Below are 27,947 nucleotides of genomic sequence, written 5' to 3' on the forward strand. Positions count from 1 at the left end.
AAAATAACCTGAGAAAAAGGCCGTAGATTTCGAATCACCATGGGGAATGGGGAATCCATAGCTGGTGATCAGACAGGAATTCTTGCACAAGACCCCTATGTGTGGTACAGGGCATTTATGAAGGAGTATCCATCTGGCCTGCAAACGCTGCATGAATTTAAGGCACTTTTGGGTCTGCAAGGTCTGAATCAAAAGGCCAATGAACATGTTGATCAAGTTTATAACACCTTTGACACCAACAAGGTAAGACTGTTTACTTTTCATTTGGCTTTGATTCTGCATTTTTCCTTTTTTTCTTGTCTCTATAATGTTGCCATGGGTAAAAATGTGTGCACCCCACCAAACAGAGAAGTTTCCAGACAACCCACAGCTTGTAGGTAAGTCAGTCATTTAAACACATTTGGCACAGACGGCATGAAAATAATTGGGAACTAGCCTCTCCACCCTTGGAAATGTTCTGCATGTAGGGAGTTATTTTAAAACCAAATTAAATCTCAGCATGGAATTCTAATGTTATCGCTTAAATAAATCTAATAAGTGTGGATTGATTTACAAAGACTGTTTTCAAAGTATTTAATGCATTGGTGACATTTTATAGAAAAGCAAATTACAGGAATCTGCTTTTAAAATCATGAATGCATCTAAATTAGCAGGTAAAATCAATACAAATTAGCCAACATGTTGTCTGTGCTCAAATAAAAAGTTAGAATGCTTTATATTGCTTTTTTTTCATATCTGACCAATTTAGTTTGGGGAAAAAACAAAACAGTTTACAGTTTTAAATTCAGAGGAAGTTTAGTTTCTACAGATTTTTATGCAACTATTAATCTTGAATTGACTTATCCCTGAGGAGCTGTAACATCTTTGCTTTTTCCTTTTTTTTCTTGAAAAAAAAAAAATACACCATGAGAAGAGAAAAGTGAGATGGGAAAGGGAAAATGAGACAAAGCTGTAACAATCTGAAATTCACGTGCACTCTCCACCTGCTTTTCCTGTGCATTATTTTAGCTATAGGTTTGTATCATTCAAAATGTGAAGATGTCATCTAGAATAAAAGGAAGGGGGAAATACTAATAGCAAACAAAAACAGATGACTTTAGGAAGCTGAACCAATGATACCAAGGGAGAAAGAAGGGATCATTAAGTGAATAAAATTAATAGAACTAATTCTGTGAGGAGTATGGAATGAAGCACAATCCTCGGATCCCTTTTCCAAAGCCATGAAACAAGGGATTTAAAAGGAGTCAACAGGCAGGACCTGGAGAACATTAAACCTATGAGATTCAACAGCTATTTCAGTCCTCATATTGATGTGGGGAACAGATTTCTTTTAGGACACTATTGTCTTTTGTGCTTTGCTATCAAACATAAGTTAAATGTTGCCTCTTTAGAGTGGCGGTTTTCCTCCTCATAAGTTTTAGTTACTGTAGATGCTAGTGAAAGGAGCTTACAAATCTGTGGGAAAATGGGGGTATTCTGCTTTTATTCTTAACCCTGAAATGCGTCCTAGATACAGCAAGCACGTTGGCACATCTGTTTCCCTTCTCCTCCACCTCTGGGTCTCTCTCCCTCTCTCCCTCTTAGTGTGTGGTTGCTGCTGTCCCAGTGTGCCTGCCGTAAGCAGCCCAGTTTCAGGATGGCAGGCTGTTGTTCTAGACGGAAGCTTCTCAAGTTCTTAATTCCCAGAGATTAGAAGATGAGCTCTCCTGGAGTTCTGCAGTGTTCTCCAGAGGCATTGATGTCTTACCCCATGCTGGTGATCTTGCTGTCAGCCCATGAGAGTGAGTGCACTCTGCATGCCCATGGTGCCTGTGCAAGAGAGGAACGCAGGCGTGTGCGCCATTGGCATGAGACCCTGTGTGTCCACCCCAGGAATGTCCAGGCCCACCTCAGGAGCTTGCAAGTTCTCCCTGGGTTCTTGATTTGTCATAGAGATTTTATGTCTGCTGGGAAGCAAGGGGGGAGCCTGAGCAGTAATGATGTATGCCACAAGAAAGGTGGGGCTCACAACATGACCTCACGTTGTGAAATGAGAAGCATAAGGATTGTTCATTACCAAGTGATACTAAGAAATGGCATGTAATTGTGCACAAGGAAACCAAAAAATAAAAAAATTATTTAGACGAATCAATAAAACTATCACTGTTCAAAACCCCTGAGGATTTATAATTTCTATGGAGCTCCTTTGTGATTTTAAGTATTCTGGATGGAAATCACTCAAAATGCCTTTTTTACAATTCTACCTCCTCAGAGTGCTGCTGAAACATTTTCTTGATAAAGACATGAATGTGAACATCAGTGGTTACATTTTGTGTAATACTAGGAGGTACTCATGCCCTGTTTAAGTTTCTGGGATTGAGTTTCCTAATGTTACAAACCCTGAAAGCATGTGCTCCTGTCATTGTGTTTGGTTTTTATTGTTTTTCTATCTCTTCTGCTATCAAACTTATATTTCACAGCTTTCTGGTTGTTATGATACTCATAAGCTTTTGGTCTCTTTTTTAATCGGCTGTTTCTGACCTGGCTTTAGCTTATATTTCAGCTAAACAAGCCTGTTAGAACAGCGCTTAACATAAAAGTAAACAGGTCCTGAAGTTTGGAGTGTAAAATTTACAATGATTCCTTTGGCTAATCACACACCCGAGGGCCTCTCCTTGGCACTTCAGTATTACTTCTTGAATGTCCAAGATGTCGGGTAAAGGGGTCCCTTGTCCACTGTTGGTGGACATGTAATTGGAACAGTCACTGTGGAGAACAGTATGGAGAAAAATAGTGTGGAGAAAGAAAATGAAAAATACTACCCTAACTAACATATCATCCTACAATCCCATTTCTGAGTAGATACCCAAGGAACATGAAATTGGTATGTTGGAGAGACATCTGAACACATTGTAATGTTACTCACAATAGACAAGATATAAAATCAAGCTCACTGTCCATCAGTGGATAAATGGATTAAGACACACACACACACACACACACACACACACACACACACAGAATATTATTCAGCCTTAAAAAGGAAAGAAATCCTGCCACTTGCAACAACTTGAATGAACCTGGAGGGCATTATGCTGAGTGAAATAATCTAGGCAATGAATGATCTCACTTATATGTGGAATATAAAAAGTGGAATTCATAGAAGCAGAGAGTAGAGTGGTGGTTGTCAGGGTCTGGGGGTGTTGGGAGTGGAGGGGAATGGGAGGACATTAGTCATTGGGTACAAAGTTCTAGTTGAGCAGGATGAATAAGTGATATGTTAATAATAATGTACTGAATACCTGGAAATAGTCAAGAGAGAAGATCTTAAATGTTCTCAGCACAAAAATAAGTTTGTGAGGTGGTGCACATGTTAATTAACTTGATTTAATCATTTTATAGACTATATCAATATATCATGTTGTATACTATAAATATATGCAATTTTTATTTGTCAATTATACCTTAGTAAAACTCAATAAACCTCTTTTGGATTACCTATGAGATGCCTGGCATCTTCTAGGCATGTTGCATGATGAACACATTTGATCATCACAGTAGTGATGGAACCTACTTCACCGCAGCAGCCATGGCAGCTGCACCTCAGACATCCTGGGACCTTAATGAGGCTTCGTATGGGAATCCTTCACTGGGTTTGTGCTGAGCCCAGGATGCCTGAGCTTAGACTACCATCAGGGATTGATGCTGCAGAAATCCTGAGGCTTCATGTGGGAATCCTTCACTGTGCTTGTGCTGAGCCCAGGGTGCCATCAGGGATCGATACTGCAGAAATCCTGAGGCCGAATCACTCCTCACAGACTCTTCACCTGGATCAGGTCAGCGCCCTGGTCTGAGAAGTGCCCCCACCCTCCCTGACTCTCTTGGTATTTCACTTTACACACGCATATCCCTGGATAACATCTCTCCCTTTCTGGGGTTGCATGTAATCCTCAAGAATGTGCCTGAACTTTAACTTCCTAGGGGCTGGGAGCCTCTATCCACACTGATGCTCACTGAGACACCATCTCCCTTCACCTCCAGATTCACTCAGGGGCCGTTATCTCCACACAGCTCACCTCCTAGGTGGAATTCGCTCTCAACTCCTTTGTACTCCTAGACATGGAAGCCCCAAGCAATGACCTGGCTTGACTTTACAGAAATGCTTATAGCCCTTTCCTCCAAGCTGTGCCAAGACCATGAATCCCTGGTGCTTCTGCTGGGCCAAACCTGTTGTCCGTCCCCCCTGCTACCCTCTTGGCCCTCTCAAAACAGTGTCCACTTCCATGGATGTCTGCCACCCTCTCTTCCCTCCCTCATTCCACCCTCCCCAGCCTCTGGAATCGATATCTAGTTTGGAAGTAGCTAGGATAAAACAGAAAAACTGCCTCCAAGTCACTTTTTTTTTTTTTTTTTTACTGGCACAAATGTTATGCTCTGAAACATAAACAGTGTTAATCACTGAAACTCAAGAGCTAAGAATGAACTTCTGATTTCTGCTTTTCTGCTAAGTGAAATGAATTTTTTTAATTAACCAGTTATTGGTACATTATAATTATGCATAATAGTGGAATTCATTGTGACATATTTGTACATGAACACAACATAATTTGGTCATTTTCACCCCCCAGTCCTTCAATTTAACTTCCCTTCCTCCCTCCCCCTGGTCTCTCTCTTCTACTGTACTGATCTCTCTTCTAATTTCATGAGACACCCACACACCCCCCTTTCTCTCTAGCTTCCACATATGAGAGAGAGCATACAACCCTTGACTTTTCTGAGTCTGGTTTATTTTGCTTAACATAATACTCTTACGTTCCATCCATTTTCCTGTAAATGACATAACTTGATTCTTCTTTATGGCTGAATAAAACTCTATTGTGTATATATCACATTCATCCATTGATAGACACTTAGGCTGGTTCCATATCTTGGCAATGGTGAATTGTGCTTCTGTACACATGGGTAAGCATGTATCACCACAGTATGCTGACTTGAAGTCTTCTGGGTAAATACTGAGGAGTGGTACAGCTGGGTGATATGCTGTTTTGAGTCGTAGTCTTTGAGGAACCTCCATAATGATTTCCAAGGTAGCTGTGCCAATTTACAATCCCAGAATAATGTGTTTCTTTCCTGCCACATCTTCACCAGCATTTGGAAATGAGAGTTTCTGTGAATGTAGGGAGAGCTGAATAATGGAAGGGATTGTCAGGGGCGAAGTGACATCATGAACACACACTGCATTCTTATCCCGTTGCACATGCAAATACTGAGCCTTGGAGGCACCCCGTGGAAGGAAGGTAGAAACAAAGGTGAATAGGAATGGGTCTCTGTTACCAGGTGTGTTCACAATCAAGTGGGGAAGATAGATACATACTCGAAAAATAAAAGGAGGTAAATGAAGAATCCAAGACTGAGGGAGACGAGCTCCCCAGGTTTGTTCTCTGGTTCCACACTATTCAACCAGTCTGTTAATGTGTCTGTCCACCTGGATGGAAGGTATGGCCAGGTGAACGCTTCAGTTCCATCCAAGTAGAGCAGGAAACGATACAAAAATTGCCCTCACTTTTTTAAGGAAGTGAGGGTAGAAACAGGTGGGCAAGTAGAAGTCATTATTCTGTGTGTTCCTAAACAGTTCACAGCCTAATTGAGGAGAAGAGTCATGTCCAGGGAACTGGCAGTGTAATATAACAGACTATGGCAGGACTGGGCTACTCAAGGCACATATCTTGGAATTGGGAGATGTAACAATGGCTTAGCTGGGAAAGGCTGGCTAGAAAAGTTGAGACATTTTCAGATCTTGAAAGAAGTGCAGGACTTGAATTTTTACTAATAAAAGTTAACAATGGACATTCCTGTCCCAGTCACTATATTAAGCATTTGTATTTATTATCTCGTAGAATCCTCACCATCATATTACAGAGTAAACGTACTATTTTTATCGTTCCTACTTTACAGTGGGCACGGAGAGATTTTTTTGCCTAAAACTGCACAGTACAATTGGGAAGCTGGCAGTCTGACTCCAAGGACAGCACCCTAAACTGGTGTGGTATTCCACCTTTAACAAAGGAGTTGGGAATTACAATGAAGATAACTGTTCAAATAAAGTACATGGTAGGAGGGAGCATCATTTGTGAGGTATCTAACCAAGACAGAGGGTTTCTACTAGTGCATGTCTGGGCCGCCCATCCCCAGAATCTCACCTGTATCTATTGCTTCCTGTAGATAACCAGCTTTTTGGGGGAATTACACTTGTGTGGTAGCTCAGAGCACTAGGATGCCTGGAGAGTATTAGAACAGAGTCAGCTTTTTGTTCTTGGGGTTTCTGCTCCATGTTCTCATTACTGTAATAGGTGTGAAGGTAAATGAATGGGCCATACCTATGCATCTATGTTTTATCTAAATAGAACGACACCATTAGATTTTAAAATTTAGACTCCTCTAAAAACAATCCCGTGAAAAATAAATGCAAAAATCAAAGCAAAACAACAGCAACAACAACAACAACAAAATCTTGTGTCAGATTAAGGAAGGCAGGGGTGAGGCCATTTCTCACAGGCAAATGGGGTAATAGCTGCCTTCTTATTGATAATAGGAGGGTTTGGGGAAACCAGTCAAAAAGACTTATCAAAAGTCTTTGCCTCAACCAGGTACAGTGGTGCATGCCTGTAATCCCAGCAGCTCAGGAGGCCAAAGTAGGAAGATGGCAAATTCAAAGCCAGCCTCAACAACTTAGTGAGACCCTGTCTCATTGGAACTAGTTCTCTTAGTTCAATCCCTAGTATCCAAAAAAAAAAAAAAGTCTTTGCCTCCCACCGGAAGCAAAAGGTCTCACTGAGTGATGTAAATGATTTCATTTATGGGGTTTGAAACTCAAACCACAAATAGAGTGAGAGTTTAATTCAGAACATCTAGATACTAGGATAAACAAAGCAGAAAAGCTATTTTACCTTAGCAGGCCCAGCAAGACTCTGGGGATCAGGAATGAGGGAAGGGGTGAATTAGAAATATGGATGGTTAAACCTGTTAGAGAAAGAAGAATAAGAAGTAGCAGCCTGTGGGGTGGTACATATGGTCATTACAATGATAATAATTACAAGGATAATAATTCACCTATAAATCTGTTTACAAATCAAATCTTAGCTTTGATGTACCAGAAGTCCTTGATGTTACTTTCTAAACGGGCCCTTTGGCAAATCTCTTTATAATATGACTCACAGCCCAACCCAGCGACAATAGAGGTAGCCCCTTTGGAAGAACCAGGATTCCTGGGCTCCTGTCCCAGTTTGTCCCTTACTTGCTGTGTATAATCTTGGACAAAACCGCTAATCTCTCTGTATCTCAAATTCTTCATTTCCAGAACAGGGACAAGACCTATCCTGCCTATATTGTCATTGAGCTCATGTGACAAAATGTAGGTGAAAGAACTTTGGGGAAAAAAAAAATACACAACACAGAAAGAGATGCCTTGCTTATCAGCAAAATGCAGATAGCGCTGACCTCAGCCCCCTCAGGTTTGATAACAGTTCTGACTAACAGTACTTCTTATCAAGCTTGAATTATATTTCTGAATAAAAGGGTGGGTTTTTATGAATGCAGGCCTTGTTTTCCTGCTTTTCTCATCTCGAATTTACCCTAGTGCTTTCGACATTTATTTGTGTTCTTTGGACAACATTTGCTCCTTGCGATGGTTGCCAAATGCATAATGAAATTAATTAAATGGTATTTTGCCTATTTTCTTTGATAGTCCTAAAATGTAAATTCAGTATAATTGACAATTTTTGACCAGGACACATGTGGGGCCTCAGCTCTACTTGAAATTCATAAGTGACCTTTGGTTATATGAGTTTTAGCTTCTCTCTGCGTAGGAGTGCTTAGCAATTAGAGCCAGAAATCTGTCTTTTAACTTGTATGGTACTTGCAGCTACCTGCAATTAACCCCTGACTGCCTGCAACGTATACCTCTGTATCAGGTTGTTTGGTTTACAAGGTGACCATAATTACTGTTGCTCCTCATAAACCATATTTACTAGAAACAAATGACTACCTATTCCATTGCATACTGTTAAGCTACAATCTCCTAAGGTTAAACCAAGGCTACTCATTCCAAAGCCACTTTTAATAGAACTCTCAAGAAGCATTTATTGTGATAATAAAACACTTCATATTTGTTGAACACTTCATAATTTACAAAGAATTTTCACATATATAACCAACTGTCAACATTTTGCCTGAGGTTTTTCCATAATATTCCCTGTTAAAGACATCAGCTTTACCGGCTGACATACATTTAAATGTAAGCTCTAGAAACTCATATATATTTTAATACAATCTGTTGCATTTGGGAATCTTAATTCTGACTATGAATTCAAAACACCTGGCAGCATTATGAAATATATCAGTGACTGGGCTTCTACCTAAGACCAATTGAATCAAAACAGTAGTTTCCTTCCAGGTGATTCCAATGTGCAGCCACAATCTGATAGGCAGAAAATGGTTCAAGGCCCATTTCTATCATCAAAGAGCTGAGGACCATGAGGACATAGGTGAAGGGGATTCTGGGCTCAAAACTTCTAATTCTGAAGCAATGCTTATGACTCCTGTTTTAGTTACAGTATTGAAAAATACAACCTTGAACAAGTGATGTAGTTGTATTAGTTTTACTATCAATTCTGCCATTTTCTACATAACTCACCTATTCAGTAAAGAACACGAATCTAGGCTCTTACACAGGAAATAAAAAAACTCTCAGGAGACTGATGGAGTGAATCAGGGTGAAGCTAGGTTTTATTTATTTTCTCTGTTATGAGTTTAGGAAGACAGATGCTTGTAATAGTAAATCTGTAATGCAACCTGAGGAAATTCCTTGCAAAATACTGCTGTATTTTGTATTACTCTAATTGTGGATCTCAAATAGCTCCTCCAGAAGTGATCAGACTTGAGTCATTGTCTTGCCCTCCCCTGTCAAATAGACTGACTCCTAGTTCACAGAGGCCCAGACATCTCTAAACTGACTGCATTCTGGAAGCAGATGGTCAGGAATTCCTTATATCCAGGAAACCTATTAATAATCATATTATGAGACGGCCTTTGTCTCAAACCCTTGAATTTTGTACAGTCATGGTCAAAAATAACTGTGTCTAATCTGCATAAAGATCACATTTTAAAACCAATTTACCATATCAGCAGTGTATTTTTCATCCTACAGAGGTGAATCTCTCCTCTGGACATTCTAGCAATTCCATGTTAGATAGAGATGATGTTTAGTGTTAATATTTGTATCCATATGTGAAACCGAGCTAGTTCATAAACCCTGAGCATAAATAACATTACTCTTGCAGATTTTTAAAATTTACAAAAGGGATTAGGATGTTTTGAATCTGGTTGGGGTGGCCCTTATTTTGTGTACTTTCATTGATATTCCCAACATATAAATTCCATACAATTGCCAATTGTTGACCAATCACATAATGCTGGCTAGTTGGAGTTTTTATATCTATTGACTGAATAGCCATTTTCAGGCAGATGTTTCAATTCACAGGTTGCTACTAACCTAGCACAGCTGGTAAAATTTCATTGAAACATATCATGTAAAAGAAGGAAAACACCCAGAAGTTTCCAGGTTAGTAAGTTGTGAAAATTCATGACTTTTCCACAGATAGTGATGCTCTGAAAAGTAACACAAAATTGGTGTAGGGACGGAATTTTTTTTTTATTTTTTTTAATTTAAAAATGTTTCTTTGAAAATTAATAGAAATTTGATATTTAAAATGTTAACATTTTTTACTATTTTTTCCATACTTTTAAATTGGTGTATTATAGTTATACATAATGGTGGAATTTGTTGTTATGTATTTGTTCATGCACACAGTATAACAACATGCTTTGGCCAATATCATTCCCAATGTGTCCCCTGTCCCTCCTCTCTACCTTCTCCCTCTTCTTTTCCTCTACTCTTCTGATGGAGATAGTTGTAGTCTGGGTCTATGGTTTGGTAAAATTTTGTTGGAATTGGATTATTAATTTTCCTGAACTACAAGGTATATAGAAATATATGGTACCTCACTAGTTACTGTACAATAATTTCTATGGTTTGGGCTGGGGGTTCTTCTTTTGGTAATCTCAGGGCCTTGTGCAAGCCTAGCATGTGTTCTACCACCAAACTACGTCTCCAGGCTCCCTGGACATAGTGATACTAGAACTCAAACAGCCGTGGTTCTTGGTTAATACCGTATAAGGTCTCATTGGTGTTAAATAAGTTTATATGTACAAAGCACAATGCCTGGCCTTATATGGATGACAAGTTTACATAATATCAATAATATCACTGTCATCATGATTACTAGTATAATAGTTATTGTTATTCAAGCCTACTTCCCTTCTGAAAATGAAGGAATTCTTCTAGAATGGAAATTGTAGAACTTACGTCAATGAGATGAAGCCAAGTTCCCTCAATGACATTATCAGTTTATAAATTCATGCCTCCAACATTCAAATCACATGCCTCTGAAATTAGCTTAGACAATATGTCAGTGTATGTTTTGGAGTCACTCAGGCAAACAGAAAACCATAGCAGAACCATAGCAAGATCAGATGATCTCTGCAGTGAGACTTCACAGGGTAAGAGTGTGGAGGGATCAGTCGGGTCTGCCATGTGGGTATGAAGCCCTGCATAGGGGGGAGAAATGCTGAGCGAAAGCAAGGAAAAGTCCTACAAGGACAACTGGGGTTTCCTAGCCAAACATGTAGGTGAAAACCAAGAATAGTATCAATTGAGGAAGACCCAGGATGGACACACCGGGTCGTGGAGGGGCAGTGGGGAACATTTCCTGAGGAAACTGTGCTGGAGGCTAAACCCAAGGGTGGTGGAAGTTGGGCTAAGGATTTGAAAATAGAAAAAAAAAAAAAAAACATTTTTGAAAGGTATCAGGTGGCAGGAAGGGGAAGAGGAGAATGAATACCTCTTTTCCAGCTAAGCCAGATGGCACTGGGGTTGGGGTGGAGTTGGAGCTGGAAGTGATGGCCCTGAGGGAACTTTGCTCTCAAAGTCTCTCTGAAGCTGAGCTGCTTATTGCACCCATGCCAGGTTTTCCTTGAGTAACATAGGTGTATAGGTAGCACAGGCTCCAGGTACAGCACCTTCAGATTTCTGAGCTATCTCACTTTACACAGTTCTGTCTACACTCACACAGCTAACACCCAGGAACCCAGCATATACTGCATCAAATGCACCCCATCTATGCAAGTCCATGGTGCCTCTTCTAGAAAGAGGATTCCATCTTAATGAGTTCTGAGGGCCTTATTAGGAGATACATAGGAAAAAGGATTGGCTAAGTTTAAATTCACAGTTAACCCACATCCTAGTTTTGTTCCTTTGGCTCACTTTTTTAACCTCTCTCAAAGATAGTTCTGTACTCTATAAAAATGAGACTAATAAGGTGACCTGCAAGGTTACTGTTAGAATTAGAGATAATGCATAGAAAATGGCTGGCTTCATGACTTAGAACATAGACTTTTTTATATGCTTTATTTTTTTGAAATTAATGGTAGCTCTTACACTTAGTAGTAAATAATAAAAATTATTTTTAATATGCATACATGCTTTATATGTTAACTTCTACTTACACTTCAAATTGATCATACCCTGAAAACAGTGATTATGGTACGTCATAGACATTGCCTGGAGACTGCAGCCCACCTATGGATTTTCTGTTGGGCAAAAATTCTCAAGATCTTATTTTCCTCCTCCTTCTTCTTTTTTTTTTTTTCCTTTGATACCAGGGATTTAACCCAGTGGCACTTAACCACTGAGCCACGTCCTCAGCCCTTTTTACTATTTTTATTTTGAGACAGGTTCTCAGTAAGTTGCTTTAGGTGCCTTGCTAAATTGCTGAGGTTGGCTTTGCACTTGTGATCCTCCTGCCTCAGCCTCCCAAGTTGCTGGACTACAGGCATGTGCCATCATGCCTGACTTTTTTTCCTTATTTTAAAAATTACATTGTACTACAAAAATAATGGCAGAAAGTAAATTTTTAAACATATATTATTAAAGATGATGAGAAAACTTAAATTTGATGTCTTTATATATATATATGTATATATATATATACATATATGTCTCCATATATAGAGAGAATATATATTATACATGTTTATAATATATATTATATTCTCTCCCTCCTCCCCCCCCCTTCCTTCTACAAAATGAAGTCAAACTGTCCTGGGAAACTGTCATGATTCTATACCCTTATTTCTCATTTAATGATTTTCTGGAATCCACTCCATCCTAAAAACATGACATACAAATCTATAAACATGTTGGGATTGGAATCATTTTGATTTGCATGCTCTCTCCCTCTTCTTTCCTGAGGACTACTTGAAGCAATTATGGCTTTTCATGCTTTTAGCACCATCCCCTCCCTCAGATTCAAAGGACATTCTTCCATCGCCAAACTAATTTTTTAGAATTTGTGATGCAGAATTTGAGAAAAATTGGTGGGATAAAAGAAAGAAATGTTCTCAGGCTAGGGCTGGCATTGAGCAAGCCGGGAACGGAGGCTGCTGAAGATAGAGCAGCAGGGTGTGCGTGGAGAGGCAGATGGGAGAGGAAGCGGGTGTTGTGAAGAAATCCAGAGATGTCGTGCAACTTGTGTTTGTTCCAGAAGTGCAAATGAAGACTTTTTATTATTTTGAAATTAATTTTTGATTGTTGGAACATGTTCTTATGAATGTGTCATTCTGGGATAGAAAGGTGTGAGCCCTATTTTTTTCCTAACCCATCTTAATAAAGTTATGCTAACTCACCTTGGAATAGGTCACAGTTAAAAAGACCATTGGGTGAGATGGCTGGGATGGCAGAACTAGCTACAAAGTAAGATATGGATAAAAAAAGCAATTAAGTCTGTGGTTCCCAAATCTTAGGATATATGAGGCCAAATAGGGAGCTTTTTAAAATGCAGGTTCTTAGAACTACATCTTGAGCAGTTTGTTATTTGATACTGAGGGTTTTTTTTTTTTTTTTTTTTTTTTTTGGTCTGTCTTTGTTTTAGAGATGGGGTAGGGATCTAGGAATCTGTGTGTTTCATTACCATTCATAGGATTCTGATGCCAGGAATTTATGGATTCCACCTCAGCTCAGGCCACAAGAACCAGACATCTCTAGACAGTTCTGTGGTGTGCCACAGGAGCTTCTGTAGCTCAGCTATGGAAATATGAGGTTCAGAGTGTTCCCTTGGGTTACCCCCCAAAAAGCCATTGGGCATTCTCCCTGCATTCTTTTCAGTCACACTTGTAGGGACATCTCTTCACCTTTTCCATAATAATTATCTCCCTCTCCTGCCCTTGAAATCTACAGATCGTCTTAAAACAATAATCATTTTTTTTCCTCTGATTTACACATAAACATTCACCTAAAACCCTCCAAAATTAACAAATGCTATTTATCAGAGTAGTGCACATTTTTACAAAATATTAATAGAGGGAAAATTGGAAAGAAGAGTTGACTGTGGATCGTGAAGATTAATTTATCTGGCTGCATAAAAAAATATTGAAAGGAAAATGGAAAGATTTGCTTCCAGAAGTTTTTTAAAGAGAATGTCCTGGTCTAAGAGGACAGGTTCCCTCACCCCAAATCAGCTCTGGGTTTAGATCATCCAGGCTGCCTGTTTAAAAACTGTTCAGTGGAAAGTACTTGTGCTCACATCCTGGTAGGGTTTGCCCAGAGCTATGGAGCCTGGATTGGAAGGTGTTATGGGCACACAGGCATTGTGCCTGATAATAAAATAACAAATGTTCTACAGGCAACAATGCTCAATCTAGCCTATTGCCATTCATCATGCAGGTGACACCAAAAGCTGTGATCACTGAGATGGAAATCATAAAGTGAAACAAACCATCATCAAATAAATTTTTTTTATGGAAAATCTGGAAGATGACCTTATTAATAAGCCAGGTTTACAGAGAGGATGCTCCTGTGACCCTTGGTAAACTCATCCAGTAACTGCCCAGGGAAGAGCTGTACTAAATGGTCAGATCCAAAGGCCAGAAGAAAGGACTGGGAGCAGATTAACCCACAGTTGGTTACTGTCTACCCTATTTATTTCCTCTAAATCTCCAGTCTTGTTTCCAAAAAAGTAACTGTCCTGTCCTGTCAAATTTGGATATAAGATGTCATGTTAAATACACCTCAGAGATGTATAACTTTCTTAAGGTAGTTGAGCATTTTTGAGCGCAGGATTTGAAAATTATGATTCTTAAGAGTGACATAGACTATCTCTGTTTCAACTGAAAATGTTCTTTATCAGTTTAAAACAAGGGGAACTACCTAAGCTGGTAATCCTTAAATAATCTTTTACAGAATTGACTAATAGAGCATAATCTTTATAGAAAAACAGACTCATAAATTGTGATTCATGTTTTAAATTATGCATTTAAAGAAATTTTCCTAGACTAAAGCTTATCTGCCCCAAAATATCAACCAGTTTCTATAAAAAGGTATACAGCATTTATTTGTTAGATATGTTTTCCTTCTATTAAAAATTTGTCACAACATTTCAAAATTTCATTGGCATAAGAAGTAGACATTTTTTTTAAAAGGCACTATATCTCCTCTTGGTAAAGAATATCTTCAAAAACCCAACAGCAAGCATGAAACTTCATGGTGAGAAACCAGAATTTCTCCCAATAATATCAGGAACATGGCAAGGATGTCCATTATCACTACTCTTCAACATCATATGGAAGTTCTCGATAATGCAATGAGAAAAGAAAAAGAAATAAAAAGATATACAGATTGGAAAGGAATAGTACTGTCTCTGTTTGCAAATGACATAATTGTCTATATAGAAAATCCAAAAGAATTGATAGAAAAACCTCCTGCAGTTAATGAAGGAGTATAGCACTATTGTAGAAAACAAAGTTACTGTACAAAAGTAAATAATTTTCCAATATACCAGCAATCAACATGGGGTATGTGAAATCAAAAACACAGTGCCTTTTACAGTAGAACCAAAGAAATGAAGTAGGTATAAATATAACAAAATAAGTGCAAAGGTCTATATGAGGGAAACTACAAATCTCTGGTAAAATAATTCAGATAATTAATAAATGGAGAAATACTCCATATTCGTGAATAGGTAGACTCACTATGGTTGAGATGTTCGTTTTCTCAACTTGATCTAATGATTCAATGTAATCCAATCACAATCTTGGCAAGTTATTTTGTGGATATTGACAAACTGATTCTAGAATTTACCTGCAGGGGCAAGACCCAGAAGAGCCAACACAATATTGAAGGAGAGGAATAAAATTGGAGGACTGACACTACCTGACCTCAAGATATATAATAAGCTGTACCAATTAAGACCGTGTAGTGTTGACAAGAGAGTAGAAAAATAAATCAATAGAACAGAATAGAAAGTCCAGAAATAGATCCACATGAATATGTCCAGCTAATATTTGACAAGGAACAAAGGTAAGTCACTGTGAGAAAAGACAATCTTTTCAACAAATGGTGTTAAAATAATTGGACATCCGTATGCAAAGAAAAAAAATAATCAAGACAAAGACCTTATACCCTTCATAAAAAATAACTCAAAATGAATCACACACTTCAACACAAAATGTAAAGCTCTAAAACTCACAGAGAAAACACAGGAGAAAATCTAGATGATCTTAAATGTGGTGGTGGCTTTTAAAAAACAATACCAGAGGTGTGATCCATGAATGAAAAAATAAGTTGGAGTTCATTAAAAGGAAAATTTTCTGATCTGCAAAAGACACTGTCAAGAGAATGAAAAGATAAGCTAGAGACTGGGAGAAAATATTTGTCAAAGATCCCGCTGATAAAGAACTATTATCCAAAATACACAAAGAACTCTCCTAACTTAGCCACAAAGAAAACAAAAACCTGATTAAGAAATGGACCAAAGAACTCACTAAAGAAGGTACATGGATGGTAAATAAACATGAAAAGATGTTGAATATCATATGTTATTAAGGAATTGGAAATTAAAACAAGGTGATGCCATTACATTTCTTTAGAATGGCCAAAATCCAGGACTCTGAAAACACCAAGCTGGTGAAGATGTGAAGCAACAGGAACTCTCATTCATTGTTGTTGGAAAACAAAATTAAGAGTCACCTTTGAGTTGGTGGTTTCTTAAAAACTGAACAAAACCTTACTATACTATCCAAATACCTTATATTTACCAAGTGGAGTTGAACACATATATCCACACAAAAATCTGCACTTGAATATTTTAGCAACTTTATTCATAATTGCCAATGTAGAAGCAATCAAGATGTCAGTAGGTGAAACAATAAACTAAGGGTATGTTCAGATAATGGAATATTATTCAGTGCTGAAAAGACATGAGCTATTAAACCATGAAAAGACATGGAAGAAATTTAAATGCATGTTACTAAGTGAAGAGGTTAATCTGAAGGGACTATGCACTGTACGATTTCAACCGTACGACATTGTGGACAAGCAAAACTATGGAGACAATAAAATGATCACTGGTTACCAGAGGTTAAGGAAATCTGAATCAGCAGAGCACAGAGGATTTTTCAGGGCAGTAAAACTACTCTACATGATGCCATGATCATGGGAATACCTAATTATTCATTTGTCCAAACCCAGAGAATTTATAACACTAAGAGTAAACTCTAATGTACTGCGAGCTTTGGATAAAAAAGGTGTGCTGGTGTAGATTCATCAGTTGAAAAAACTGCCCCACTCTTGTAGGAGGTATCAATAATGGGGAAAGTTGTGCATGTGTAGGGATAGGGGACACATAGGAAATCTTTGCACTTTCTGTTGAATTTTGCCGTGAACCCAAAACTACTCTGACAATAATGCAGATTTAAGGCATTTAACCATAAAATTAAAGTACTTATTTCTATAAATGGTAGGTATCTATTATTTTTTAGCAAAATACTAGGGAAGAATTTAGGTTGAAATATTTTGGGTTTTATCAACTTGTTCTAAAGGTCCTGCTCATGAATGATGACTTATCAAGTAAAAAACAATTATTCTTCTTAAATACGTATTTCCCTTTCTACCTTTCTTTCCATAGGATGGATTTATCGACTTTGTAGAGTTTATTGCTGCCGTAAATCTAATGGTACAAGGAAAAATTGAGCAAAAATTAAAATGGTATTTTAAGCTGTGTGATTCTGATGGAAATGGTTCTATTGACAAAAAGGAGCTACTGAACATCTTTGTGGTAAGTGGGAGTGAAGTATCCTTTGCAAGAACAGGTGACAGCTTCCCATGTAGTTGGATATTCTTGGGGTTGACATGTTGAATTGCTGAAGCAATGTGAGTCTCACTTTTCCTTTTGGTAACTGAATGTGCAACTGCAAATTAACATTTTTTTTCTTGGTGCAGTCCACTCTGAAGTTCACAAAATTTTGCAGAGCACTGGGATGAAAAAGGAAATAAATATGAATTTCTAAAGCAACTAGTATTTTTTCTCTGCCTCAGTGCAGAAAGTCTTGCGAGAATCCGTTAAAATGCAAGATGGTTTATAAATATATAGCAAGATACATGAACTAAGATTGAAGTACATAAGGGCTAATCTTCTGGAACTGGACCAATATATTTCTAAGAGCTAGATCAGGGATCTCAGATCCTTTCCAACACTAAAGTTCAATGAGTGCCTTTATAATTCACCCTCACAACTCTGCCCACAGTGGAGTAGGAGGTAGTCATTTTAATGGTATGGGATAAAAAGGATCCAAGAGCAAAAAGTAATTAAGCAGGACACTGTACCCAAATGAAAATAAGAGGTACAATAAACATTATCACACTGTCTTGTAACATGACATGAAAGAGAGTTAAAGTCAGATGTCTTAGAGATAATCTGGTCCAAATTCTTTTATAGACAATGGAGCTAAGTTATAAACAAAGTATGCAGGAGAAATATCAGCAAAAAATGCTAGAAAAAATTAAGTGGGTCAAACTATCATTACAATCAGACATCTTAACAAATGGACAAAGCGGATAAAAATGTAAAGCTAAGTAAGCAAATGTAGAGTTAGCCAACATGAATGCCATTCAATACTGGCATTGTTACCATTTCAGTCTCACAGAGGTCATTTGCCAACAACAGCAAGAAAAAATGTACTGATTCACTTTGCAATTAAACTCTCTAAACATGAAAATTCAAAAATTCTGCATTTATCTGACATGTTGCACCACAAAATCAGGAATTTAAAGTATCCGATGGAGTCTAATCTCACATAAATTTAAAAATACACTTTTAAATGAATATACCCTAGGTTATTCTACAAACAATTAAGATGTAAACATAGCATAAAAATCTTAGGGAACACCACCAAAGCATTACTCAGAACAAATTTCCTGGAAATGTGATAGTCTGCATCAGGCAGCTAAAAATCACCTTTATTTTAAAGTCGGCATTACTTACTTTTCATCAGAAAAAGCAATCATAAAGAATAAAAAGAATAGGATAATAAAAATTTATAAGGGAAAATGTTTAAATAAATTAGTGCACCTGGAACATATACTTATTTTAAAAATGGCCTAAGAACATTCTATCAATGGCAACTGGAAAAAATAACAGGGGAAAGAATAATAATATTGTATAACCTAAGTTTTCTCTACATACAATAAGGATGTTAAAGTGGAGTTCAGCCAGGTATCAAGAGAGTGGAGGAAGTACTGCACTAGAGCACATTTAGAATATACGAAAGAGCTTCTTACATCTTAATCTTACTTCCAGGGCATGAAACAGTTGAGAGAAGGGTTTTTGAGAAGGAATTTTGAGAGGAGTTACCAGGTGGGACTCCTGAAGTCAGTAACAAGAGAAACAATTGAGATGTGGCTGCCCCTGGGAAACATGATGTCTCATCATTGAGTCCTGCGTGAGAAGTCTAAAGAAGCAGACCTCGAGGGCAAAGGAGAGGGACGCAGTTTAAAATGGAATCATCCGCATTCCTAGAATTTGTTGGAACGAAGATTGCCTGAATGTGTTCCGTAGATCCTGTGTCGATCTCTGGAAGAGGAGGCTGGCAGAGTTTTGTTAGATTCTGTCCAAATGGGCCACCAGGAGGAGTAAGGGAGACTCTGGAGACCAGAGCCAGAGTAAACCTAGAGCAGAGGCTCTCACCCAGGAGAATTCCCACCCAGAGGACAGTTAGCAATGTCTGGAGACATTTGGGTTCAGGGGAGAGTCAGGGACAGGGTGTTGTTATTGCCATCTATTGGTTAGAGACCAGGGATGCTGCTAAACATTCGATAATGCACAGAACAACCCCTCACCAGGAAGAATGATCTGTTCCAAAATGTCGGTGGTGTGGAGGTTGAGAAACTGCCCTGGAAAGGATCGGCTGGAATCAAGATGCATGATTCATGTCTAGGGAATTGCAGAAGAGAGTCTCAATAACGGATGGGGGAGTATCTCAGAGAAAGAGCGAACTTAAAACACCTGATGGTTCCAGAGAGCACTGAAGCTAGCCAGCCATGATAGTACCTACCAAGTAATAATGCTCCTGTTTCCCTTCTCTCCTACTTCCTCCTGCTCAGAGACTGATTAGCAGAGGAGAAAGAGCAGAGATGCTAATGGAGAAGGACAAGAAGAAAGAAAACCCTGTCTCCTTGTCCATCCCCTACTCTGCTTCTCCTAGGAGAAAAGGAGAAAAAACAGCAAGATGACAACTCCTTCCAGAAATATCCCCTTGGGCCTTGTCACCCTCCCAATCAGTATTTCACTCTTGCTTAGGTTATCAGGAGATGAGTGATGGGCGAATCAAGATATCACAATCTTTATTATGACTGTTATGATACTCTAGTATTGCTTCTAGAGGTGGGGATACTGGACACTTAGCCGAGTTTTCTAGGCTTTGGGGGGTCTATGCCCTGAACACTGAGAAACCAAAGTTGTATTTAACCAACTTGATACCAGGAGTTTTGTCCTGTGTTTAACTGTGAAGTCGGTGAGACCTGGACTCACTAAGGCCAAGAGTGGTGCTTTAGCATGGTTTATAATTAATAATTTTGGAATCAACATTAGTAGCGCTTGGGAAGCAGCAAGAGAGACAGTCATATTTAAGATGGTGACCTCTAAGTGAAATATGTTGCCAGCAAATTTTCTAAAGATTCCTTCATGCTCAATCAAGATAGTTATGTCCAAATTTCCAGATGACTAATCCTCTTTTATTATGAATTTCTATGTCAAATCTGGGTCATTTAATTTAGTTGCCTTTAGGGAGGGGCTAAATCTTCCTTCTAGGTAGGCTGGAAAATGTCATTTGCTCTGGGTCTCCTGACAACTTTTATGATGAAAAGGTGCTGGTAGAATGTGAGAGAAATTCAGCATTCTCCTAAGGCATATATATCTATCTTTCCAGTCCATCATCTTTCAAAAGGGGCACAAAGACCCAGAGATGCCAATGGCAGAAGCCAGAGAGGAAGCCCGACATACTGGCAGAGTTCTGTTCATACACTTACGTTCATCTGTAAGATCCAAGTAAATCCATCCAAAATTGAGAACAATACCTCTTTTCAGAATTCTCATAACCGTGACCACTACATTATTTTCTCCAAGGGGTTCTTTGCATCTTTTGAATGGATCCCTTTATGCTGGGCGAAATTAAAAAAAAAAATCAGACTTTCTTCCGTTAATTTAATTTCCAAGCCCCATTACCTAGAACTGACATGCAATCTTTTATCTTTATTTATTTTAAGCAACCGAAACAGGTTGGATAGCAAGACTTACATTAACACATCCTCAAATCCTGTCACACCGGGGAAGAAATGTTACAAATATATATATATATATATATATATATATATATATATATATATATATATATATATATATATACTTCCAGCAAAGTTGAATTCTCTGATTTAATGTCTTTTTGCAGGCTGTACAAGCCCTCAATGGCCAACATACTATGAATCCTGAGGAATTCGTCAACTTGGTGCTTCACAAGGCAGATATAAACAATGATGGTAAGGGGCTACTCTCCTCTGGCCCATTTTTCTTACAAAGTAGAAGATGGGGAGTGGGGGTGTCATTCAGAAAAAGCAGGAAACTCCCGAGCGAACCCCACTTGTGACCTGGGTTTCATAACTTGGTGGGTCCAGTGTTCTCCCGTCAGTACAATTCAACCAAGCAAATATTTGCTCACCATATTTATATTCAGTGTGTGCTGCTTGACACTCTGGGTTCTATAAAGAGGATAACAGAATGGAATTGGGATAATATGGGATGATCTGCCTTCTGTTTACTCCAGGTCATGCTTTATTAATTATTACCTCCCTAGTGGAGATGTTCCAAAAAAAATTCACAAATAAGCTCACGATGTCCCACTGTAGGAAGCCTTCCTTTAACTAGAGTTTCTACAATCTGACTTTTTCCTTTCCTTTGACTATACTTTTCTGGTGGATTATCCATAGTTGTCTTCATATCTGCCTTTTCTGTCCTTTCACATTTATGCTCTCTCTGCTCATTTATCCATCTTCTCTTTCTTTCCTGAAATCTGCATTCCTTGTTAGCAGTGCCTTTCTTTTTAGAGGCAGGGGTAGAGAGAGACGACAGACGTTCCAAGAGTCCAGAGAATGCTTATACTTAGTGGATTTGATCTCAGTAAACGGGTAGGTACCTGAACATTTGACTTGAGATTGAGGCAGAAATCTAGGCATGGTTCTTGAAAATAAAAAAAAAAAGTCAGTGTGAAAATATAAAGCTATCAGAAAGAGATTAAAGAAAAAGAGGCATGAAGATTCCAGTCATGGTTGTCATCCTTCCAAAGGAATCCTTCCATGGAATCAGCCTGCCCACTATAGGTCACTTCTTCAAGTGGACACAAGAGGGCAGTAGAGGCCAACGTTCCTAAATTGACTGGACTGGCATTTGTATAGTCAAAGGTGGCGGCTCTGCGTGGCTGGTGAGGAGGCTGGGAAGAAGTTCAAAGGAAGCCACCATTGAGAAAGAATCTAGCGATAGGACACGAATAGAGTTATGAGAAAACAATTTGGAGCTACATCAATAGTAACAACCTTGCTCTTCATCCAAGGGCCAAATCCTAGATCTGCCTCTCTCCAGTCTCAAGTCAGTATATTCTCTTAGAACATTGAGGTCAAAGAATAAAATAAGCCCTTGCATGTGAAAGCTTGCAAGAAATAGAGTCAGCCTACTCAGAGGAGATAAGGAGGCTGAGGGAGGCTGGAAACAGATCAGGGAAATGGAGAGAGGAGGGTTTGACAAGGCCAATGAAACCTTATTTGAAATTTGCAACCAAATTTGTTTGACAGAAGCCATCAAACAAGAGAAATGCTGTCAGTTTTGTTCTATTTCATTTTAAATTTAATCTAAGAGGTGCTGCAGGATGGCAGAAAACGAGCCCAGAGGAAAAAGCTTTTCAGGCCAGAGCTAACAACATTCATACAGAAGGATGAGTACTTGGAGGTGTGCAGGACCTCGTGAATGTTTAAGACCTTTTACAGTGAATTTCTAAAAGACAAGGCAAGCAGTTAGATAACATCCATGAGTACTGCTTCTGGTACCTGGAGTCAGGGAATAGAAAAGCCACCTCCCTTGGAGAAGTAGGAGGACTTGGGTGTACAGGGGGAAAAAAAATGAACTTTCTAATAGTTGGAGGACACAGACAATGTGTTCCAGACAGCAAAAGAAGGATGCAGGACCCTTTCTTTACTAACTAGAGTGATTCCACAGAGGCAAATGTAAGGAGCCAATATAGTGGGAAATGTGGTTAGAAGGGGTCTTTAAATAGAAAGGGCTGGGTCAAAATGAGATGTGAATCCAGAAGAGAGAAGCTGTGTTCAGGCTAGAGCTGAGCTTACAGAAACGGGCTCTGCGAGCTGGAAGAATTTGTCAATGACAGAAAAGAGCCAGTACAGTATGGTTTCTAGAATAATTTATAAAACTGTATACATTAATTGTTTTCTCTGACAGAAAGTTATATTTTAGGTAAAGAAAAAAATACACATAAACAAACACATATAATTGAGAATAACAATGAGTTACTGATTCTTAGCAAATGCATATACAAAGTTAAAATTGATAAAATTTGCTGGGTTTTTTGTTTTGTTTTGTTTTGTTTATACCAGGGATTGAACCCAGGGCACTTAACCATTGAGCTACATCCCTAGCCCTTTTTTATTTTTTATTTTAAGACAATGTCTTGCTAAGTTACGCAAGGCCTCACTACGTCACGTTGCTGAGGCTGACCTCGAAATTGCAATTCTCCTGCCTCAGCCTCTGGAATCACTGGGATTACAGGAATGTGCCACCGTGCCTGGCTAAAATTTGCTTTTATATGAAAAATTATCAGAGGCTTTTCCATCATCTCATCAAGACAGATGGATCATGTCATGTGTCAAGCAAAAGATGCTAAAAATTCTACTGTTGGACAAAGCCCAATATAACAGAAGACAAAAAAGAAAAAGTCATAAAAGCAAAAGGATTGGGCCAGTATTTGACAGAGAAGACAAACATAAAACATTTCATTCACACAAAGGAAGAGTTATTACAGAGGAGACTCTTCACATTTGCGTAATAAGTATATATAACTCAATATAAATTTTAATTGCTTATGCCATTATTATCAAAACATCAGTATTGGTAGAAACATAGATGTTCACTTAAGTGTATCAGGGCTTAAGTGACTATATGCATATATATTTTTGATCTCTCAAAATAAAAGGCAAAGAATATCATTGATATCTGGTCATCTAATGAATATTGAAGCCAAAAATAGAGATAATCATGCTAGGCACAATGGCACATGCCTGTAATCCAAGCAATTTAGGAGGCTGAGGCAAGAGGATCATATTAGAGGTTAGTCTCAGCAATTTAGTGAGGCCCTCAACAACTTAGAGAGACCCTGACTCAAAATGAAAAATAAAAAGGGATGGGGATATAGCTTACTAGTGAAGCGTCTCCAGGTTAAATCTCCAGTACCGCCCCCCCACCAAAAAAAGAAAAGGATAAAGACAATCACAGCATACAAAGACATAGCAACAACAAAACTTTCAAGAACATTCATGAGAATCCCAATTTGATTGTAAATTGTTTGCAAAACAAAAGTGACCAACCTCCTCTCTCTGGATAGAAAAATGCAAAAGAATGAGGAAATATTCTATACAGAGGTATCATAATAGTTAGCATGACAAAATTAAAAGATTAGGTAAAGAGTAATACAGGAATAATTCTAGAAAAAAAATGAAATGGTAGAAGCTTCATGAAAGCAAGAACAATTTCTTGTTTGAATATTTGGATATTCCCTGCCCTGGTACATAGTAGGTAACTGCAAAGTGAATGTCTCATAAAAAGAAGACATCAAATGAAAAATGAAAGAAGAAACAAAGAAACAAACACAATATGTGGTGCTATCTGCAGAAAGAAAGACAATTAAAAATATTTTTGAAATTAATGTATGTATGCCTATGCAAAATGTAACTCCTGATTAGCAGGATTTAATGACCTATGGAAAGTGGAACTAAGGACCAGAGAAAAGTAGATTCTTTTTCACTACACCTTTCTGTAATATTTGATCTTTTTTTTACATGAGTCTATACTATTGTTTTAATTTAACAAATCAGTTTTATTTTTATGTTATAAACAAAATCATCAAGAAGGGAAGCTAGAACAGAATCACTACAACAGGAAATTGATGCTGAACATTCATATTATTATAAAATGGAAACAGAAAACAACAAGTCAGGATAATTTTAGCAGGAATTCTGCAGGTTTTGCTACCCAAATGATAACAGTCCATGTTCTCCCACTCTTTGGTCATGAATCATTCTTGATATGATTGAAGGAAGATTTGCAGATGTTGTCACAGTATCAAGTGCAAAAAGTGCCTAGGAAAGTTTAACACAGAGCCAAATAGTACAGAAAAAAAAAGAGGACCTAAGAGGTTCATAATAAAGTGAAAAGGAGAGGCAGAGAGGGTGACCATGGAACAGATATTTGAGGTAAAAGAAAAATAGACAGAACATAAAAGGAGATATTCCACCGAGTGGCTGACCAGAAAGATCAGTGCCTTTAGGCTGGAACATTGTGAAAAGCCAGCAGCATCCCACACAACCCAACTGGGAAACTGAGAACCCCCAGGAAGCAAGATGGAACTGAGTTTCCCCACGGAGAAGAAATGGCAGCAGGTGAGACCTTCTACAAAAGGCTGCTAAATAGCTCAGGTGTCTGTCACCTTGCTGATGAACACAAAATTTATATCTCATTGAAACTCTTCACCTGTTTCCTCCCTGGAAAACCTGGTCATCCTCATCTCCACAATCACCCCCACCCCATCTTTGCTAATTTCTCAACCCCAGCCCAATTTTTCATGAAATCATGATAAACAGGAATGAGAACTGAAACACAGTTTTCTTTCTACTTGATGATTTCTTTTAAAACCAAGCTGACTTCTTCAGAGCAAAAATGCTAATGTGGGCATGCACAATCAATTTTGGCTTTTTATTTTATTTTATTTTTTGTGGGACAGGGATGTTTTCTTTTATTATAAAATATTATTTAAGATGTTAGTGAAAAGAAATGAGTGATCCAGAATAGCAATAAGATAACAAGATTGCAAAATTAGAACTAAATTAAATATCTATGGGTAGGTGTCCAATTACTAATGATGCTGCTAAAATTGGATTGGGGGTGAGTGAGAGAGGAACACCTGTATTACTGAACTTTGGATTTCCTAGTAGAACCTGTATCTACCAACACAACAAATAGCCTAAATAATGTAAGTACCAGTTACACTATACACACACACACACACACACACACACACACACACACACATATATAAAATTACACAATATATATACATATAAAAACAAATGTACAATTTCTAATTTATGTCCCACAAAAATTGAAACATATCTGTAAATATAAACAAGATAATAAACCCTCAGTAGCCACCTTAGGTACCCCTGAGTCCTGTGATCTCAGCTCAAACATCTCTTGCAGGTTTTGGCTCTTTGCTGGTAGATTCTTTGGTGGAAGCCGCTAGATATTCACAGGTGATCCTCTCTAGGGATCATCCTAGAAACCATCCTTTTAATTTGTTTGGGCGTAAACCATAGTCAAATTCAAGAGGATTAGGAAGCAATGGAAAGAACAACAGATTAAAAAAGTAATTTGTCAGCATAAGCTTTCTGAGCACCCAATGTTTACAGCCCTGAAGTGGGTTGTAGTGGTTGTAACCATTTGGTAGTGGAATGGAAATGGTACTTAGGTCTTAATAAATGCTTGATGAATGAATGTTGAGTGCTAGAAGGAAAAATGGGAAAATTTCAAAAGAAGTAGTTTAGATATGGTAAACATTTTAAGCTACTGTAGGTAGAAGTTAATAAGCTGCAAAGGGGATTTATTTTTACTGTAATTGGTTAGGTAACACAGAAAAAGTGAATATGTGGAGTTCACAGGTGTTCTGAAGAAAAGGGAAAAGACAGCCGTGAAGAATTCTTTCACCATTTCCCGTCAGTAGCCGAGGTTGCTTTTCGGCTGAGATGGCAACTCTCTCCCAGGACCTTCAGCCACAGCTGCTTCCTTCACCAGCAGCGATAACCAAGCTTAGTAACCCAGCAGTCGGAACAGACGCCAGCGCCCCATCTCTGTTCCCACTTCTCTTTTGGCCATGATCCCCCACACATTTGAATTGTTTGGGGTTGGAAATTTACCAGCCTTGACTTCCATTTTCAAAGGTGGTTATACTTTGCTTATTTAGGTCCCTTGCCTCCATCATCATCACATACATGGAACTGGCCCACCACACCCTTACCTCTCCTGATTATTTGCAGTCTTCTCTGCTTCACTTTGGTTTATTCTGTGTTATATTTTCCCTGTGATACACCAGGGGGTTCTCCTCACTGCTGTGAGCTGGGGTTCTGGGCAGACTCTGTCATGAATGCTTCGTCAGCTTGACTTCTGATGCAGTTCCTGCTGACTTTTTGTCTGGGGTGCCCTTTCTTTGGCTAAGAACTGCTTCCGACTTGTCCTTGGCTGATCTTTCACCTAGTTACAAACCCCATCAGGGACCATCTCCTTGAGATCAAGAACTACATCTGCACCCCCTCATTCTGATCACAATTATAATTCCAATCCAAATGATTTGTGTCAACATGGAATCCCCTACCCCCACCCCCCCAAAAAAAATGTTAACAAGTTATCTCATGGATGAGGCTAGTGAAAAACTATGGTAGCCAGTACCCAGGAGGATAAGGCGATGGATTTACAGCACTGGCTGGCCCGCACAGGCAAAGGCTTCGGTCAAACTGATGCAACTGGGCATCAAAAAACAGAAAAGGAGAAGAGAACTAATGATCAATAATAATATATGGAAAAATGAATGTTTCTACTTCCTCACAGCTTTGAGCAGTCCCTGAAATTATTTCTCAGAAGAACATTGAAAACAGCCTACTGAACTGTCATCCCCTCCTGACCCTAGAAGTCTACAACTTGTCAAGCTCTTATGGGTTGGTCATGTATTCAGGATTCAAGGTCAATTAACCAATATTGTGTAGAGATGCAAAAACATGCGGGCCTTTATTTCATCAGGTACATTTCCTGATATTCTCATCTAAAACTTAAAGTATATTATATTCATCATCTTTATTTTCACTGGAAATCCCATCATTGAATGCTTTTTTCATATAGAGATCTTAAAGAACTTACAGTCTCATAGAGGTGAAAGGACACCAAAAGAAGAATATCAATAAATATCAACCATGGTGAATGTATTGCTATGTGACAATGAGTGGTACGGACAAAGCCTCTTGTTAATTGTTCATTTGTTATTTTCCAGGGGAATTGACTTTAGAAGAATTTATCAATGGCATGGAAAAAGATCGGGATCTCCTGGAGATTGTTTCCAAGAGCTTTGACCTTTCCAATGTGCTGAAAATAATCTGCAATGGGAAGCAGCCAGACGCTGGAGAGAGACTCCTCCAAACACCTTAA

At 38.4% G+C, this 27,947-nt stretch overlaps 1 protein-coding gene across 1 annotated transcript; it reads left to right on the top strand.

The window, feature by feature from the left end:
* The first annotated feature begins 39 nt into the window (after positions 1-39).
* Guca1c (guanylate cyclase activator 1C) lies at positions 40-27,947 on the top strand. Its single transcript, XM_076868909.1, has 4 exons — positions 40-243; positions 17,055-17,204; positions 20,872-20,959; positions 27,793-27,947. The coding sequence occupies exons 1-4, from the start codon at positions 40-42 to the stop codon at positions 27,945-27,947; spliced, it is 597 nt and encodes a 198-aa protein (XP_076725024.1).

Source organism: Callospermophilus lateralis, chromosome 10 (assembly GCF_048772815.1).
Source record: "Callospermophilus lateralis isolate mCalLat2 chromosome 10, mCalLat2.hap1, whole genome shotgun sequence".
NCBI classification, from domain to species: Eukaryota; Metazoa; Chordata; class Mammalia; order Rodentia; family Sciuridae; genus Callospermophilus; species Callospermophilus lateralis.

What these genes read in the sequence shown, in the direction of transcription:
- Guca1c (XM_076868909.1), top strand. Translation starts at nt 40, where the DNA reads ATGGGGAATGGGGAATCCATAGCTGGTGATCAGACAGGAATTCTTGCA. An exon ending in ACACCTTTGACACCAACAAG is followed by an intron (nt 244 to 17,054) that starts GTAAGACTGTTT and finishes TTCTTTCCATAG; the next exon opens with GATGGATTTATCGACTTTGT. An exon ending in GGCAGATATAAACAATGATG is followed by an intron (nt 20,960 to 27,792) that starts GTAAGGGGCTAC and finishes GTTATTTTCCAG; the next exon opens with GGGAATTGACTTTAGAAGAA.